The sequence below is a fragment of the Plenodomus lingam genome (assembly GCF_022343315.1).
Source record: "Plenodomus lingam strain CAN1 chromosome Unknown contig_26, whole genome shotgun sequence".
Lineage (NCBI taxonomy): Eukaryota > Fungi > Ascomycota > Dothideomycetes > Pleosporales > Leptosphaeriaceae > Plenodomus > Plenodomus lingam.
The window spans coordinates 1,266,381-1,283,183 of NW_027093941.1; the positions used below are offsets into that span (position 1 = coordinate 1,266,381).

At 31.5% G+C, this 16,803-nt stretch overlaps 1 protein-coding gene across 1 annotated transcript; it reads right to left on the reverse strand.

Moving 5' to 3' along the window:
- Nucleotides 1–15,917: 15,917 nt before the first annotated feature.
- Nucleotides 15,918–16,698, reverse strand: IAQ61_006691 (uncharacterized protein; the record flags this gene model as incomplete). Its single annotated transcript, XM_066097274.1, has 2 exons — nt 15,918–16,378; nt 16,683–16,698. The coding sequence occupies 2 exons, from the start codon at nt 16,696–16,698 to the stop codon at nt 15,918–15,920; spliced, it is 477 nt and encodes a 158-aa protein (XP_065952751.1).
- Between the last annotated feature and the right edge of the window lie 105 nt (nt 16,699–16,803).

Sequence of the window (16,803 nt, forward strand, 5' to 3'; positions counted from 1 at the left end):
ATAGCAAGTATATAAATTAGGTTTAGTAGAATATCTAGGAAAGAATATAATATTTTAAATACTGCGCTATAACTACTATTAGGATAGAATATTAGGGGACGTTGCGCAGTATATTTAGAACTGCTATTATTATAGTACTTATATCTCCTAGAAGTGCTAATAGGGTCTATTACAACCTATACTAGTTGCGTTATAATACTAGTCCTAAATATCTATAGATTTTATAGTTAACCTACCTGCAAAAGATAATAGTAAACCTTAGTACCTATTAGTTATTACTAATAGATTATCTAAATATATTTAGCTTAAAGTAATAGTCTCTATAGTAGCTAATTATTATATAAGGATCTTCTAAGATAACTAGTAATAGTTCTAGGGCTTCCTATCCTCTATTATTACTAACTAAGGCTTAGACTAGTTAGGATCCTTCTAGACAACGTTATGCTAGATAATAAAGATAAACTAGTTACTATCTATAGCATACTACCCCTAGATAGATAGTAGGACAGAGCGGGCAAACTAAGAAGTATAGGCAGTGCTGCGCATAATAGTATGCTTTAAGCAGACTAACTAGCCTAACTACCTACTAGCCTGCTAACTTGCACTTAATAATAGAGACTCTAGTATAACTAGTATTAGCCTAAATCTACTTTTAAATAGATATACTATAGACACGCTATAAAAGATAATATTACTACTAGTAAAGCCTAAGAATCCTTATAGAGAGGCTATAGCGTTCTTATTATATATATAGAGGGGTGTAGAGCTAGCGTAAGCTGCTATTATATTCTAATAGTAATAATAATAGGAAATAATAAACTAGTCCTAATAGCTAGCTAAAAAGTTCCTAAAAGGTAATATAGTCTAGTTTATAATATATAATATAAAGATAAACTAACTAAGTAAAAAGTTTAACTAGCTATAAGTAAAGTATAAAGTAATAGAAGTCCCTACTCTACTTATAGTAGTGTTAGACTTACTAGGGAACTTGTATAAGACTGTGCATGTGGATCTACTAGAGAGAGCTGCTAATAACCTACTGCTAAGCTAGAAGCTTTAGGACTTATAACTAGGCCTAATAGTTACTCTAGAAAATAAAGATGCAACGCTAGATAAATAGGAAGTAGAAGAGATCCTTTGTACAAAGAATGCAAGAGGAAAAGGGAAGCGTTAAGTCCTAGTAAAATAGAAGGGGTATATTAATCTAATATAGCACCTACTAGAGGTAGTGTAGGATACTAAGGCTCTAGATAGGTTTAAGGAATAGTATAGGGATGCCACGCATAATAATAGCCTAATACGTATAAAAACTAGGAAGCAAAGGTAAAAGAAAACTAGAATAATAACTTAGACCTTTATTATAATTAAGAAGTAGAAAGGTATTAGAGAAATCTTTTAATTATTCTTATAACACTCTAAGCAAGTGCCCTACTACTAAAGTTTTATAATATAGCTAATAATTAGGTAGCAGTATCTATACTATTACTATCTATAACTAACCCCCTCCTAGCCCCCCCTAAACTATTATTTATATTATTCTAACGCCTCTATATCTCTTAGTAATAGTAGTAACGCTTACGCGTGGTATAGGTAGGGGATAACTTAGTTAACAAGTAGGAGCGGTAGTAGTAGTAGCGTTAGAAGGAGGGTAGTGCTTTAATAGCTTACTAACGCGTAGCACCCTAGGCCTAAAGAAAATAAATATTAGAATAGATATAAAGGGGATAAGGGAAAACTAATACTAATAATAAGAGTCTTAATACCTTAGGTAGTATACTTAGTAGTACTCTTAAGCTTATTAATATAAAGGTTAGTCTAGGCCTAGGTCTTATTTATACGCTAGTTAATACGCTAGAAGGTAACACTAGTAGTAGCAGCAAGCTATATAACGTTATTATTACTATAACTACTACGTGAAGGCGTAATAGTAGACTAAAGTAGAAATACTAGAGCACTAGTAGTAGATAGAATAATAGCACTAAGCTAATACTAATTATAGGCGCGCAAGTAGGTAGTAGGGGTAAGTAGAGCAATAGTATTATTAGTTTAAGCCCTTAATATAAGATCCTTAAAATAATAGTAGAGCTAGTAGAACTATAGTATAAACTAGTAATAGGTGCCTTTAGTAGGTTTCCCTATAAAGGTGCTAAGGGTTCCCTTCTTTGCAATATAGAGGTAATCCTCCTAGTAACTATAATAAAACTAAAGCTAGTTATAAAGGGCTTAGCAAATATTAGGATTATTAGTAAGGATAGCTTCTAATTAAGTATAGGTCTTATAGCTATAATAGTAGGACTTGTATAAACGCCCTAGATATAGTTAGAACTTGCTACAAAGAAAACAAAAATTAAGGGGAACTTACTACTACCTTCCTAATAGTTACACTTGCTAAAGAGATAAAGCTAGTTAATATACTAATTATAGGGAAGTAGCTTTATAAAACTACTATTATATTCCTTATTATCTAAGTTACTAGAAATAATAAAGCTACTAAGTAACTATATTTAGGGAGATATGTGCTAAGTAAAAAGTTAGTATAGGAAATATAGGGAGAATACTAGAAGTACGCACCTTATCTTAGTAGGCCTAGCGCAGGGTCTAACTACCTTATAGTAGATCCCTACTACTAGCACTAGCAGCGGCAGACAAGGATATAATAGGGGCTAGATAGGCGGGATTTAATAGGAAAAGAGTAGAGAGAGGGCTAATTAGTAGGGAAAATCTGTAGTGTAACAAAGTAAGTTTAGGAAATTTATAGTAGGGTAGGATAGCTATATTAGAACTTTTATAGTAGGGTACTAAAATAAGCGTATAGACGCTATGCGCGCATACTGCTTAATATACAGGCCTATTATAAATTAGGAAGGAATATAAAGATATAATAATAAAACTAAAAAATATAGTAATAAAGCCTAATATAGATTAGGGAGGATAAAGATATAACCCTAGACCCCTAGAAAGACAATTTTATAATAGCTTATAGGGGGAAGGTTAGGGGTATGTAAAGGGCTTAGGCTTATACCTAAGCCTAGGTCTAACACAAGATAGACTAAGTCTAACACTACTACTAAGCGAACACACTAGACACCTATAAAAAGGCGTAGAGGGCTTATCTCTCCTTTAAGATACTAAATACTATTATTAACACTTATTGCATTCTCCCTTAAGGCTAGTCTATAATAGGAAGTAGTAAAGGTGTTATAGCCTATGCTTACTCTATAGCTTACGTAATATAAGTTGTTTATAACCTATTATAAACGTGTTCCTAACTTGTTATAGCCTAGTTCCTAAACTTAACCTAGCTCTAAACCTATCTCTAACTTAAAGGTTTCTATTCTATTAAAGAAATATATATTAGCTTTATAAATAAAGATAAAATCTCGCGTATTATAAAGCGTGAAAAGCTTCTATAGTTCCTATTTAAGAGTAGCCTTAGAGGAGTACACTATAAGTAGAGGATAAAGCATTAGGATCCTAAAACTATATATAGTATAAGAGAATAGGTTTAGAATATATTACTAACACGTTACTATAGGCGTATATATAGCAAATCTTTATATTAAGCTTAGGTAACTTAATTATTTACCTTTTTAAAGAGCAGGTATTAATTCTATTAGATTAAGACACGTTCTAGATAGATATATTATATAAGAGGTTGTATAGGGCATAGGTAGAGATTCTAATAGTAATCTTCTACCTGCAGGAAAAGAAGCGTACGCATTAAGAACAGGTTTGTAACACGTTTCTAACACGTTGCAGTTATTACACTTAGCTAAATTATTATAGATAAGGACACAACTAAGATATATTAAGTTACTATTACTAACTTCTTTTAGAAGTATAAAGCACTTATAAAAAGACAAGTATTATAGAGGCATATTTACTTATAGGGATTCTATAGGACTACTATTAATATATATAATAAGCAGATAACAGGCAAGTTTTATAGCGCACTATAACCTGTTTATAACGTGTTTCTAACTTATTTCTAGGACTTAGGCGCTATCTCTAGTTAATTAATCCCTATAAGTGTAACTAGCGCTAGCAACTTTAATCTTATATAAGATTTTGTTAAGTATATCTATAAAGAAGTATTCACAAAGCATGTAAAAGAGAGCTAGATAATACTACCTCTTTATATTTAAGTAAATTACTACAGGCATTAATAGTAGAGGAATACTTTTAGCTTACTAACCTCCTCTTACGTAAGTAAATATATTCTAAACCTATTCTAAACGTGTTCCTAACTTATTCTTACATAATTAGAACATAAACCCTCTAAAGATACCTAAAACTAGGTAATCTATAAGAAAAACCTAGTAATTACTGCTAGGATTGTGTAATGCTATAGTAAAATATTAAAAGAGGTATAGGAAAAACTAGAATCTTATTTAAATATAGCTAAGCAAGCAGGCTAGAAAGGATATAAAACTAGTAAGCATGTAAGTATTCTTAAGGCCACTTAGAAGTAAGTTTATAACCTATTCTTAACCTATTAGAATTGTATAAGTAATATTGTGTAGTGCACACTAGATAGATCTATAGGATATAAAAGAGTTTAAAGCCTAAAGTAAGTTTAGAATACGCTATAACTATAGAACTCCTAATAGGCTTAAGCAAAGGTACCTTAAAAAGCTTTAGAGGGGAGAAAGTAAGTCTTACGCTAGCGTTATATATATTTGCTAATTAAAACATGTTTAGAACGTGTTTAGAACGCGTCCTATAATAATAATAATACTCTAGATAATAATAAAGCAAGTCTTGCTATATCTAACTTAACTAGATATATCTTAGTCCTAATAAGAAATAAAAGAGCACGCTTAAAAGCCTAAAGCTAGAGGGCAAGTAGTAGAGCAGTATTAGAAAGAAGTTTACTAGCCCCTTTTCTATCTTCTCTACTACTAGGCTCTTCTTCTCTACTAATAGTAACCTAAAGGTATACTTTATAAAACATGTTTATAATATATTCCTAACTTATTATTAGTCTATAACTATAAACTTTATAATAAAAGGCTCTTCTTAGTAATTAGGCTCTAAAGGAGAGAAAAAAAAAGCTAGAGGTAGATAAGGAAGAACTTGTATAGAAAAAGGCACTATTTAAATTATAAAAGGCACAGTTTAAACTTAAGAAAGAGATAGCTACTTTTTATATAAGGTAGGGTTAGTCTATAAATATAGTAACTAGTTTTTAACTAGTTCTTAATATATTCTAGTCTATTATATAAGTATATATAAGTAGATAAATATATATTCTTTTTTCTTCTCTTTCTTCTTCTTTCTTCTTACACTTTATAAGAACTTTTTATATTTAAGAGTTTAATACTATTTTACTATCTATCTTTCCTAATATTATTAGATATAACTAGTTAATATAGTCTATAAAGATCTTTTAAAGTTAGTATATAATAGAACGCGTTGTAAATATATTATAAACTTGTTCTAATACTAAGTAGGATTTATACTAGTAATATATTAAGCTTAAGTTACTTCTATCTAATACTAGGGCATTCTCTCCTATAATATCCTACCTAAATAATAGGTGTATAGTATTTCCTAGTAAGCTTTTCTACTAGGCTATTTAGGCTAGATTAGGGGTATAAGAACTTTGTAGAGTATGTATACATGCAAGTTAGAACACATTTATAATATATTAATAACTATTTTAGTGTTGCTTCTCTAATAGAGGCAATCTTATCTACTACCTTAAGAGGTATTATCCTAAGGTTTAAATAGCCCTAGTAAACTATAGCAGAACTATAATATAAGGTATTACAGAAGTAAGGATCTTCTATAGAAGCTTAATAGTAAATACTTAAGAACATGTTCTAAACACGTTAATAATATATTCTCTGCTAGTAGAGTAGACTGCACTAAGTGCCTCTTCTAAGGTTTAAGAACCCTCTAAGATAGCTAGTCTATAATAAGAAGTAGTAGCTAGAGTAGAGGCTAAAGAGGAAGTAGAGAGTAAAGAAGAGGAGTAAATAGTTGCTCCCCTTTACACTATAAATAATATTTAGCGAAAGTAGTAAAAAGGAGATATAAGTCTAGTCTCTTAAAATATATTTAGAATATATTAATAATACGTTATAGCTAGACACCTATAAATACTAGATTCTTCTTTAATCTAAGGGACTACTAGAGCTTTATAATACCTATAAAAGTAAAAAAAAAAAAAGTTATATACTATTAAAGGACCCTATAAAAGTAAATAGTACTTTACTTTTAGTAGATAGAAAAAAAAAGAGAAGAGTAGAGAGTTTATTTTAGTAATTACTACTACCTCTTTAGGTTATATACTATTATATATTATTTATTAGAACCTATTCTTAATATATTCTTAACGTGTTCCTACTTGTTACTATTATTATCTCCCTCCCCCTCTCTAGTATCTTCTCTATCCTCCCTATCCTCCCTAGGCTCTATAAAAGCATACCGCAAGTAGAACTAGGTAGTATTCTAGCAGGAATTAGTAAGGTCTATACTAGCATTAAAGTAATAGTCTTAAAACATGTTAGGAATAGGTTAATAATATATTATAAATAACTTACTATAGCTAGGATAATTATAAGCGTAGATAGTATAAGGAACCTAATAACCTTAAATCCTTAGTAGGGTAGATATAGTAATAAAGTTAAGCTATAATAAGTTAGTAACGTGTTTTTAATAGGTTCTTGCAGGCTGTACCTTATTACTATTATAGCTAGTGCGAGTCTTCTTCTAAATTATATTTAGGAGCTTATTAGTATTTATAGGGGGGCCTATAGTAGCTGCTAGCTAGGCTTAGAGAACTTCTATAAAACACGTTAGTAATAAGTTTTAAATATAGTCTAAATAACTTATAGTAAGGAGTGTTCTAGTAATTATATATAACCTTTATATAGAAGTCTATATATATTAGTATAATAAGTTAAGAATAGGTTAATAATATATTTACTCTTTGCCTTATAGACCTCCCTTATAGAGGGCTAGCTAGTCTTCTTAACCCTACTAACCTTATAGTAGGCTATATTAAGCCTATAATCTTTTTTAGCATAGGTATATAGAGTGCCCCTAGTACCTAGAATAGCCTAAGAATATTAGAACCTATTTAGAATATATTTAGAACCTATTCTTACTCTATATAAGGTGCCCTTATTATTAATCTTAGTATAGTAGTAGCGCTCTCTACTCTCTATCTTAACTACCCTATTAGGGCTAACCATAGGCCATGCCCTAATATTATCTAGGACGTGGCTAAGGGCAAGGTATTATTAATAGTGCTTCTATAACCTATTAAAAATATATTCTAAACACGTTTTAATCTACTTATATAGGATATAAGGGATATATTAGTAATAGGTATAGTAGTAGTAGCTTATAGTATTACTAGTATAGAATATATTTAAAATAGGTTTAGAACGTGTTATAAAATCTTATAGTATAATGTTTAGTTAACCTCGCTTAGCTAGCTAGTAGAGCTTAGCACAGCCTAACCCTATGCTAAATACAAGTTCACGTAGCGCTAATTCTATAGTTATATAAACTGCGCCCTTGTAGAAGTCTATTTTAGCCACAGGCTTAGCGTACTTAATAACGCCCTAAAAATTACTTTGCTATAGACTATATTAAGCTCGCTATATACAGAAGGCATTCCCTAAAGAAGTACTAGGTAAGGTAGCAATCACGTATAAATCTAAACGCAGTATTAGTCTTAGAGCTAGCATTAATTTCTTAGCCTTACTAAAGGTATACCTAGCTTCTTTAAGATTATCTAGTAGTATAAGAAGTAATAGGGCTTTAGCTTAGATAATATAATAGTAATAGCATATCTTACGCTTCTAGGATAATAACTATAGAATTTTTATATAGACAAGGCGCTATATCTATAGGAAAGGTTATAGAATACAACTCTTGTATAGTTAGGCATAACACTAACGCGTAAGTAGAAGTATAGATTATTAAAGTTAAAGTACCTCTAAAATTCTATAGCATAGCAGGATTTGCGTAACCTATAAATATATGTTACATAGTTTATAATCTAGCTTAGATTGCTAATTAAACCCTAAGAGCGTCCCTTACCTCCTAATAATAGCTATCTAGGCCTTAATATAAATTTCGTATTAGCTAAATAATTTGCTTAAAATCCCTACGCATATAAACAGGCTCCCTATGCAGAACGTTACGCCTAAGCTTCCTTTTACTAAAGGTCGCCTTAGTTAGAATAGCTTAGTTCTTAATACTCTTTAACTTTACAGTTATAGAAGTAATATCTAATATTAGGTAATAAATTTAGAAGAGCTATAAAATAAAATAGATGCTGCGTTTAGTTTGTGCTGCAGCTAAACCTTTTGTAGATAAGGCCACTTCTCTAGTTTATATTAGAGTATGCGAACTATCTTTAATATATCTTTAACTAGCACGCCGCGACTATTCTCTATTATAACCTCCTACCTAATTATGCGGAGTTATTAGCAGACCTATGTAAGTAAGTCTAATACTCTAGGTAAGAGGCAATTTTAATAAGCACTTTATCTAGTAATTGTGTTAATAGCATAGTAGCTTTTTAACTGCACAGACTAGTACGTCTATTATAGACCTTTTAAGCCTAACTATATAAATTTAACGCAAATAAATCGTTTATAAAATATAATAGCAAGATCTAAGATATTACGCATTATAATTAGTCTCTACAAAAAAAAAAACAGGTTACATGCTATAGTATTATAAGCTAAATAGATTTGTAAACGTAAGCGTGGTGCCACTCTATAATATAAGATAGGATCTTATTTATATTAGAGGCGCAATATAATAGTAACTTCCTATATAATACGTGCAGTAGCTCCTTGTATTATTTAGCGCGTTATTCCCACACAGATCTAGATATTACATTAGCATCTTTATAGGCTTTACATAGAAAGAGAGCAAGCTTACACTAACTTAGCAGGCAGTAATTTGTGCAGAACGTTAGCTCTAGATCTGTGTCTACCTAGTAGGTTTTAACTAAACTTCTAGCTAGCAAGCTGCCTAAAGCCTAATTAATAGTTTTATAACTTAGGTCTGTAGGCGTAACCTTTATAGTGCGTCCTAAGAACCTATTACTAAAAAGCTTGCTTATGTTGTACTAGACCTAATTTACGTCAAGGTTGTAAGTAAAGATTATCTAGCTAACGTTTAGTTTAAAGAGGCTACCCTCTATATTTATAATCTTAAGGGCAACACTACTAGATATAGGATCCTTTTAGAAAACTTTGCTATATAATGTATCCTTCGTGAGCGTCTTCTATAGACTAACGCTACTACTAACAGACTATAGGTAGATTAGCTTATCGCACTAATTTATAATAATTACATAACTAATACCTTAAACTCTAATAATAAACAAGATAAGAGCGAGTGTATTAAAGAGCATTTTCTATACTAGAATAAGTATTTAGCCTAGATTAGAGGAGATTAAAAGTATTATAGGGTACTTGCGCACTCTCTATAACTATTTACTATACTTTATACTTCCTCCTTAACTACTTTCCCTATAAAAGCTAGCTTCTGCACAAATTATCTACTACCACGTATTAAGAATATATAATAAGTTATACTACCTAAAATAGAATATAAGTAACAAGATATTGCATATACACGTTAGTTGCAGATAGCTTTATTAGCTAGCTATTTCTAGCTATAGGGTTAGCAGTATATAGGCACCTAATCGCTCTAGTCTTACACATAAAAAAGGCCTAATTAGTGTATTATAAGATTAGATAATTATTATACGCCTTATAACCTTGTGATTAAAGCTAGGAAATAGTATTAGAGGTGTAGCTAGCAGCGTTGCTTTTGTACAACGCTAAGGCTTGTGGTGGCATGTTATATAACTATAGGTTTAGCGTTAGGCGACTTAGGCTTTACTCTAAGTAGTTAGAATATCCCTATAGGTTCAAGTCTATATTATAGCGGCAAATTTTTATAGTTATATAAACTAGCCTATAGTTAAGTATAAATTAGGGTAATTTAAGTAAGTAAACGTAGTTTTTATTACTATCTTTTTTAAACATGTTCTAAACCTATTCTTAATAATATATAGGCGTTCCTAAATACTATACTAGAGTTTAGTATAGTAGTACTAGATAACGTATCTAAACTAGATAGTAATATTAGAGATAAATTTAGGCAACTGTATAAAGTGCTAGAGGAGGATAGTAGTAGTAGTATTAAGGAAGTAAGTAAAAGTAAATAGAACAAGTTTAGAATAGGTTAGTAACACGTTACAGGGGCACAATATATACCTTACTTATAGTAATAGTTAAGGACTACTACTTACACTAGCAATTATTAAGCATGCAGCTATTCTCCTAGCATACCCTTAATTACATAGCTAAGGGTATAGGTATATAATACTAGTTTAGCAATATAAAGATAGCTCTTACCTAATAAGAGAAGAGGTGCTTGTGCAGGCTATACAGGTAACACGTTAAGAACACGTTCTTAAATTGTTCTAATTCTAGCAGGTATAATACTCCTACTAGTCTATCTATCTTAACAGGCCTATAACTTTACTATTCTTTAATAGCTAGCTAGCAAGCTAGTATAAATACTAATGCTCTAGGGTAAAAGCGTGTAAGTATCTTAAGAACACGTTACAAACGTGTTCTTATTATGTTATTAATAACGTATTATATAATTAGATCTAAACCTTAAAAAGTGTAGTACCTAAGAAAATTCTATAAAGAGAACTATAAACAAGAAGCTATTATTATAGCCTTATTAAGCGCTTCTCTTTAAGGATTTATAAGGACTACTAGGTGTCTTGTTATCCTATAATAAGGACTATAGTAAATTAGGTAGGGAGCAAAACTTAAACATGTTTAAAACGTATTAATAATAAGTTAGCAAATTGTAGAATAGGCTTAACTATATATTAGCTATTAGAACTATAGCCTAATATCTGCTACTAGGAAAAAACATTATTTTAGTTAGGTACTACTAGAGGTAGACTCTACATATCTACAAGGTCTTCTAACTAGGGAGATATTAAATCTTTCTAGTAGTCCTGCTTTATATTCTGTGGTTAAGCCACAGTTAAGCTAGATAAAGAAGTGTAGTAGGTATATTGCAACCTATTCCTAACACGTTCCTAACATATTCTAGGCGTTAATTATCTATAAAGGCAAGGATCTCTATTTAAAATCCTGTGTAAAGTTACCTTTTAAGTAATTATACTAATAGATATAGTAGCAATACCTTTTTTTACTATTATTTCTTTTAGTATATATATATATATACCTCCTCCTCCCTTAACACTATCTAATAGTAATATTAAGGAAGTAGTAAAGGTGTTATGGCCTATGCTTACTCCGCAGCTTATATAATGTAAGTTATTTGCAACCTGTTATAAACGTATTCCTAACTTATTATAGCCTAGTTCCTAAACTTAACCTAGCTCTAAACCTATCTCTAACTTAAAGGTTTCTATTCTATTAAAGAAATGTATATTAGCTTTGCAAATAAAGATAAAATCTCGCGTATTATAAAGCGTGAAAAGCTTCTACAGTTCCTATTTAAGAGTAGCCTTAGAGGAGTACACTATAAGTAGAGGATAAAGTATTAGGATCCTAAAACTATACGTGGTATAAGAGAACAGGTTTAGAATACGTTGCTAACACGTTACTATAGGCGTATATATAGCAAATCTTTATATTAAGCTTAGGTAACTTAATTATTTGCCTTTTTAAAGAGTAGGTATTAATTCTATTAGATTAAGACACATTCTAGATAGATATGTTATATAAGAGGTTATATAGGGCATAGGTAGAGATTCTAATAGTAATCTTCTACCTGCAGGAAAAGAAGCGTACGCATTAAGAATAGGTTTATAACACGTTTCTAACACGTTGCAGTTATTACACTTAGCTAAATTATTATAAATAAGGATATAACTAAGATATATTAAGTTACTATTACTAACTTCTTTTAGAAGTGTAAAGCACTTATAAAAAGACAAGTATTATAGAGGCATATTTACTTATAGGGATTCTATAGGACTACTATTAATATATATAATAAGCAGATAACAGGCAAGTTTTATAGCGCACTATAACCTGTTTATAACGTGTTTCTAACTTATTTCTAGGACTTAGGCGCTATCTCTAGTTAATTAATCCCTATAAGTGTAACTAGCGCTAGCAACTTTAATCTTATATAAGATTTTGTTAAGTATATCTATAAAGAAGTATTCACAAAGCATGTAAAAGAGAGCTAGATAATACTACCTCTTTATATTTAAGTAAATTACTACAGGCATTAATAGTAGAGGAATACTTTTAGCTTACTAACCTCCTCTTACGTAAGTAAATATATTCTAAACCTATTCTAAACGTGTTCCTAACTTATTCTTACATAATTAGAACATAAACCCTCTAAAGATGCCTAAAACTAGGTAATCTATAAGAAAAACCTAGTAATTGCTGCTAGGATTGTGTAATGCTATAGTAAAATATTAAAAGAGGTATAGGAAAAACTAGAATCTTATTTAAATATAGCTAAGCAAGCAGGCTAGAAAGGATATAAAACTAGTAAGCATGTAAGTATTCTTAAGGCCACTTAGAAGTAAGTTTATAACCTATTCTTAACCTATTAGAATTGTATAAGTAATATTGTGTAGTGCACACTAGATAGATCTATAGGATATAAAAGAGTTTAAAGCCTAGAGTAAGTTTAGAATACGCTATAACTATAGAACTCCTAATAGGCTTAAGCAAAGGTACCTTAAAAAGCTTTAGAGGGGAGAAAGTAAGTCTTACGCTAGCGTTATATATATTTGCTAATTAAAACGTGTTTAGAACGTGTTTAGAACGCGTCCTATAATAATAATAATACTCTAGATAATAATAAAGCAAGTCTTGCTATATCTAACTTAACTAGATATATCTTAGTCCTAATAAGAAATAAAAGAGCACGCTTAAAAGCCTAAAGCTAGAGGGCAAGTAGTAGAGCAGTATTAGAAAGAAGTTTACTAGCCCCTTTTCTATCTTCTCTACTACTAGGCTCTTCTTCTCTACTAATAGTAACCTAAAGGTATACTTTATAAAACACGTTTATAATATATTCCTAACTTATTATTAGTCTATAACTATAAACTTTATAATAAAAGGCTCTTCTTAGTAATTAGGCTCTAAAGGAGAGAAAAAAAAAGCTAGAGGTAGATAAGGAAGAACTTATATAGAAAAAGGCACTATTTAAATTATAAAAGGCACAGTTTAAACTTAAGAAAGAGATAGCTACTTTTTATATAAGGTAGGGTTAGTCTATAAATATAGTAACTAGTTTTTAACTAGTTCTTAATATATTCTAGTCTATTATATAAGTATATATAAGTAGATAAATATATATTCTTTTTTCTTCTCTTTCTTCTTCTTTCTTCTTACACTTTATAAGAACTTTTTATATTTAAGAGTTTAATACTATTTTACTATCTATCTTTCCTAATATTATTAGATATAACTAGTTAATATAGTCTATAAAGATCTTTTAAAGTTAGTATATAATAGAACGCGTTAGGAACACGTTATAAACTTGTTCTAATACTAAGTAGGATTTATACTAGTAATATATTAAGCTTAAGTTACTTCTATCTAATACTAGGGCATTCTCTCCTATAATATCCTACCTAAATAATAGGTGTATAGTATTTCCTAGTAAGCTTTTCTACTAGGCTATTTAGGCTAGATTAGGGGTATAGGAACTTTGTAGAGTATGTATACATGCAAGTTAGAACACGTTTATAATATATTAATAACTATTTTAGTGTTGCTTCTCTAATAGAGGCAATCTTATCTACTACCTTAAGAGGTATTATCCTAAGGTTTAAATAGCCCTAGTAAACTATAGCAGAACTATAATACAAGGTATTATAGAAGCAAGGATCTTCTATAGGAGCTTAATAGTAAATACTTAAGAATGTGTTCTAAATATATTAATAATATATTCTCTACTAGTAGAGTAGACTACACTAAGTGCCTCCTTTAAGGTTTAAGAACCCTCTAAGATAGCTAGTCTATAACAAGAAGTAGTAGCTAGAGTAGAGGCTAAAGAGGAAGCAGAGAGTAAAGAAGAGGAGCAAATAGTTGCTCCCCTTTACACTGTAAATAATATTTAGCAAAAGTAGTAAAAAGGAGATATAAGTCTAGTCTCTTAAAACACGTTTAGAATATATTAATAATACGTTATAGCTAGACACCTATAAATACTAAATTCTTCTTTAATCTAAGGGACTACTAGAGCTTTATAATACTTATAAAAGTTAAAAGAAAAAGTTATATACTATTAAAGGACCCTATAAAAGTAAATAGTACTTTACTTTTAGTAGATAGAAAAAAAAAGAAAAGAGTAGAGAGTTTATTTTAGTAATTACTACTACCCCTTTAGGTTATATGCTATTATATATTATTTATTAGAACCTATTCTTAATATATTCTTAACGTGTTCCTACTTGTTACTATTATTATCTCCCTCCCCCTCTCTAGTATCTTCTCTATCCTCCCTATCCTCCCTAGGCTCTATAAAAGCATACCGCAAGTAGAACTAGGCAGTATTCTAGTAGGAATTAGCAAGGTCTACACTAGTATTAAAGTAATAGTCTTAAAATACGTTAGGAATAGGTTAATAATATATTATAAATAACTTACTATAGCTAGGATAATTGCGAGCGTAGATAGTATAAGAAACCTAATAACCTTAAATCCTTAGTAGGGTAGATATAGTAACAAAGTTAAGCTATAATAAGTTAGTAATGTATTTTTAATAGGTTCTTATAGGCTATACCTTATTACTATTATAGCTACTATAAGTCTTCTTCTAAATTATATTTAGGAGGGTATTAGTATTTATAGGGGGGCCTATAGTAGCTACTAGCTAGGCTTAAAGAACTTCTATAAAACACGTTAGCAATAAGTTTTAAATATATTCTAAATAACTTATAGTAAGGAGTATTCTAGTAATTATATATAACCTTTATATAGAAGTCTATATATATTAGTATAATAAGTTAAGAATAGGTTAATAATATATTTACTCTTTGCCTCGCAGACCTCTATTATAGAGGGCTAGCTAGTCTTCTTAACCTTACTAACCTTATAGTAGGCTATATTAAGCCTATAATCTTTTTTAGCATAGGTATATAGAGTGCCCCTAGTACCTAGAATAGCCTAAGAATATTAGAACCTATTTAGAACACGTTTAGAACCTGTTCTTACTCTATATAAGGTGCCCTTATTATTAATCTTAGTATAGTAGTAGCGCTCTCTACTCTTTATCTTAACTGCCCTATTAGGGCTAACTATAGGCTATACCCTAATATTATCTAGGATATAGCTAAGGGTAAGGTACTATTAATAGTGCTTCTATAACCTGTTAAGAACACGTTCTAAACACGTTTTAATCTGCTTATATAGGATAAGAGGGATATATTAGTAATAGGTATAGCAGCAGTAGCTTATAGTATTACTAGTATAGAATATATTTAGAATAGGTTTAGAACGTGTTGCAAAATCTTACGGCATAATATTTAGTTAACCTTGCTTAGCTAGCTAGTAGAGCTTGGCACGGCCTAACCCTATGCCGAATATAAGTTCACGCAGCGCTAATTCTATGGTCATATGAACTGCGCCCTCCTGGGGCTCGGGTATGAGTGTGGTCGTGTAACGCCAAGTGAGTGTGAGGGATCGCGTGGTGGCGCAGTGGCGTTTAAGGGCAGCCATCAAAGATCATCTTGTTGCATGTTGTGATCTGACTATGGCGTATTAATCTTTTGCTCATGTTCTCGAAACTACGGGGCCTAAGCAATTGTTGCTGTCAGCCACAGTAGGCCGTCCACGTCATCCACCGTTGATTGCGTGGCATTCATGTCCTCGCGCTCTGGTTTATTACTTACTCAGTGGGGAGTGGTGTTATAATTCGCTAGCGCAACCCAATTGTTCAGCTTCATAAAGTCTACCCAGAACAATACGTGCGCAGCACTCAGCGGATCTCACAGTGGAAATTTGGTAGTTGCTATAATCTGGTATGGTGCTGTAGCTTGGTCTCAAACCAGAGAGCCGTCTCCGTCCCTTGCCAGGTGGTGCTCTGGCGATGTACCAAGTTGGATCTAAAAACCCGGGTCTGTAGTTTAGGGAATCATGTCTTGAGAGTGTGCTTGCCTCGGACTCGTATTTCACACCTTGCATTAGAAAAATTGTCGGCCAGCCAATGAAGAAGTCCCTCGCGAGGATTAGTGCGTTTAACTTTCTCAGTACGACTTTCCGTCTCATCGAGTGCGGTGATAAGGCCATATGACCGTACCATTTGCTAGATCTGACAACACTTTGCGCATGAAAAGTGTGGCGTATCATATTCCTATTCGGCACGATGACTGTGTCTATCAGCCCTTAACTCTAGTTAGATGTGTTAGGCAGCCCAAAAAGAGCGCTTATGACATAAGCCTCATACTCCGAGGAACTGCAAATTTCCGTGTATTTGCAAAGTACCTCGCCCTAAGTCACATGATCTCGAGTGGTTTTGATATCAGCCAACTCGAATTATTTGGTGTATCTTGAAGAAGAAATCTTGCGTCGTTGTTCCTACTCTCCTTCGACATTGAAGATTCTCAGATCTAGGCCTTGGGGGCTGGGCTCCTTATCCGGTGTCCCTGATTCGCATGGAGAAGCTCTGTGTACTTGGTAGCAATGGCATCTCGAGAAAATCTTGTTCGAGGTGGGTAGGTAAGTCAGCTCATATACGCACACTGCCCTTTCTCGATTCCCTGGGTCTTGACATGCATTTCAGGGAAACTATGAC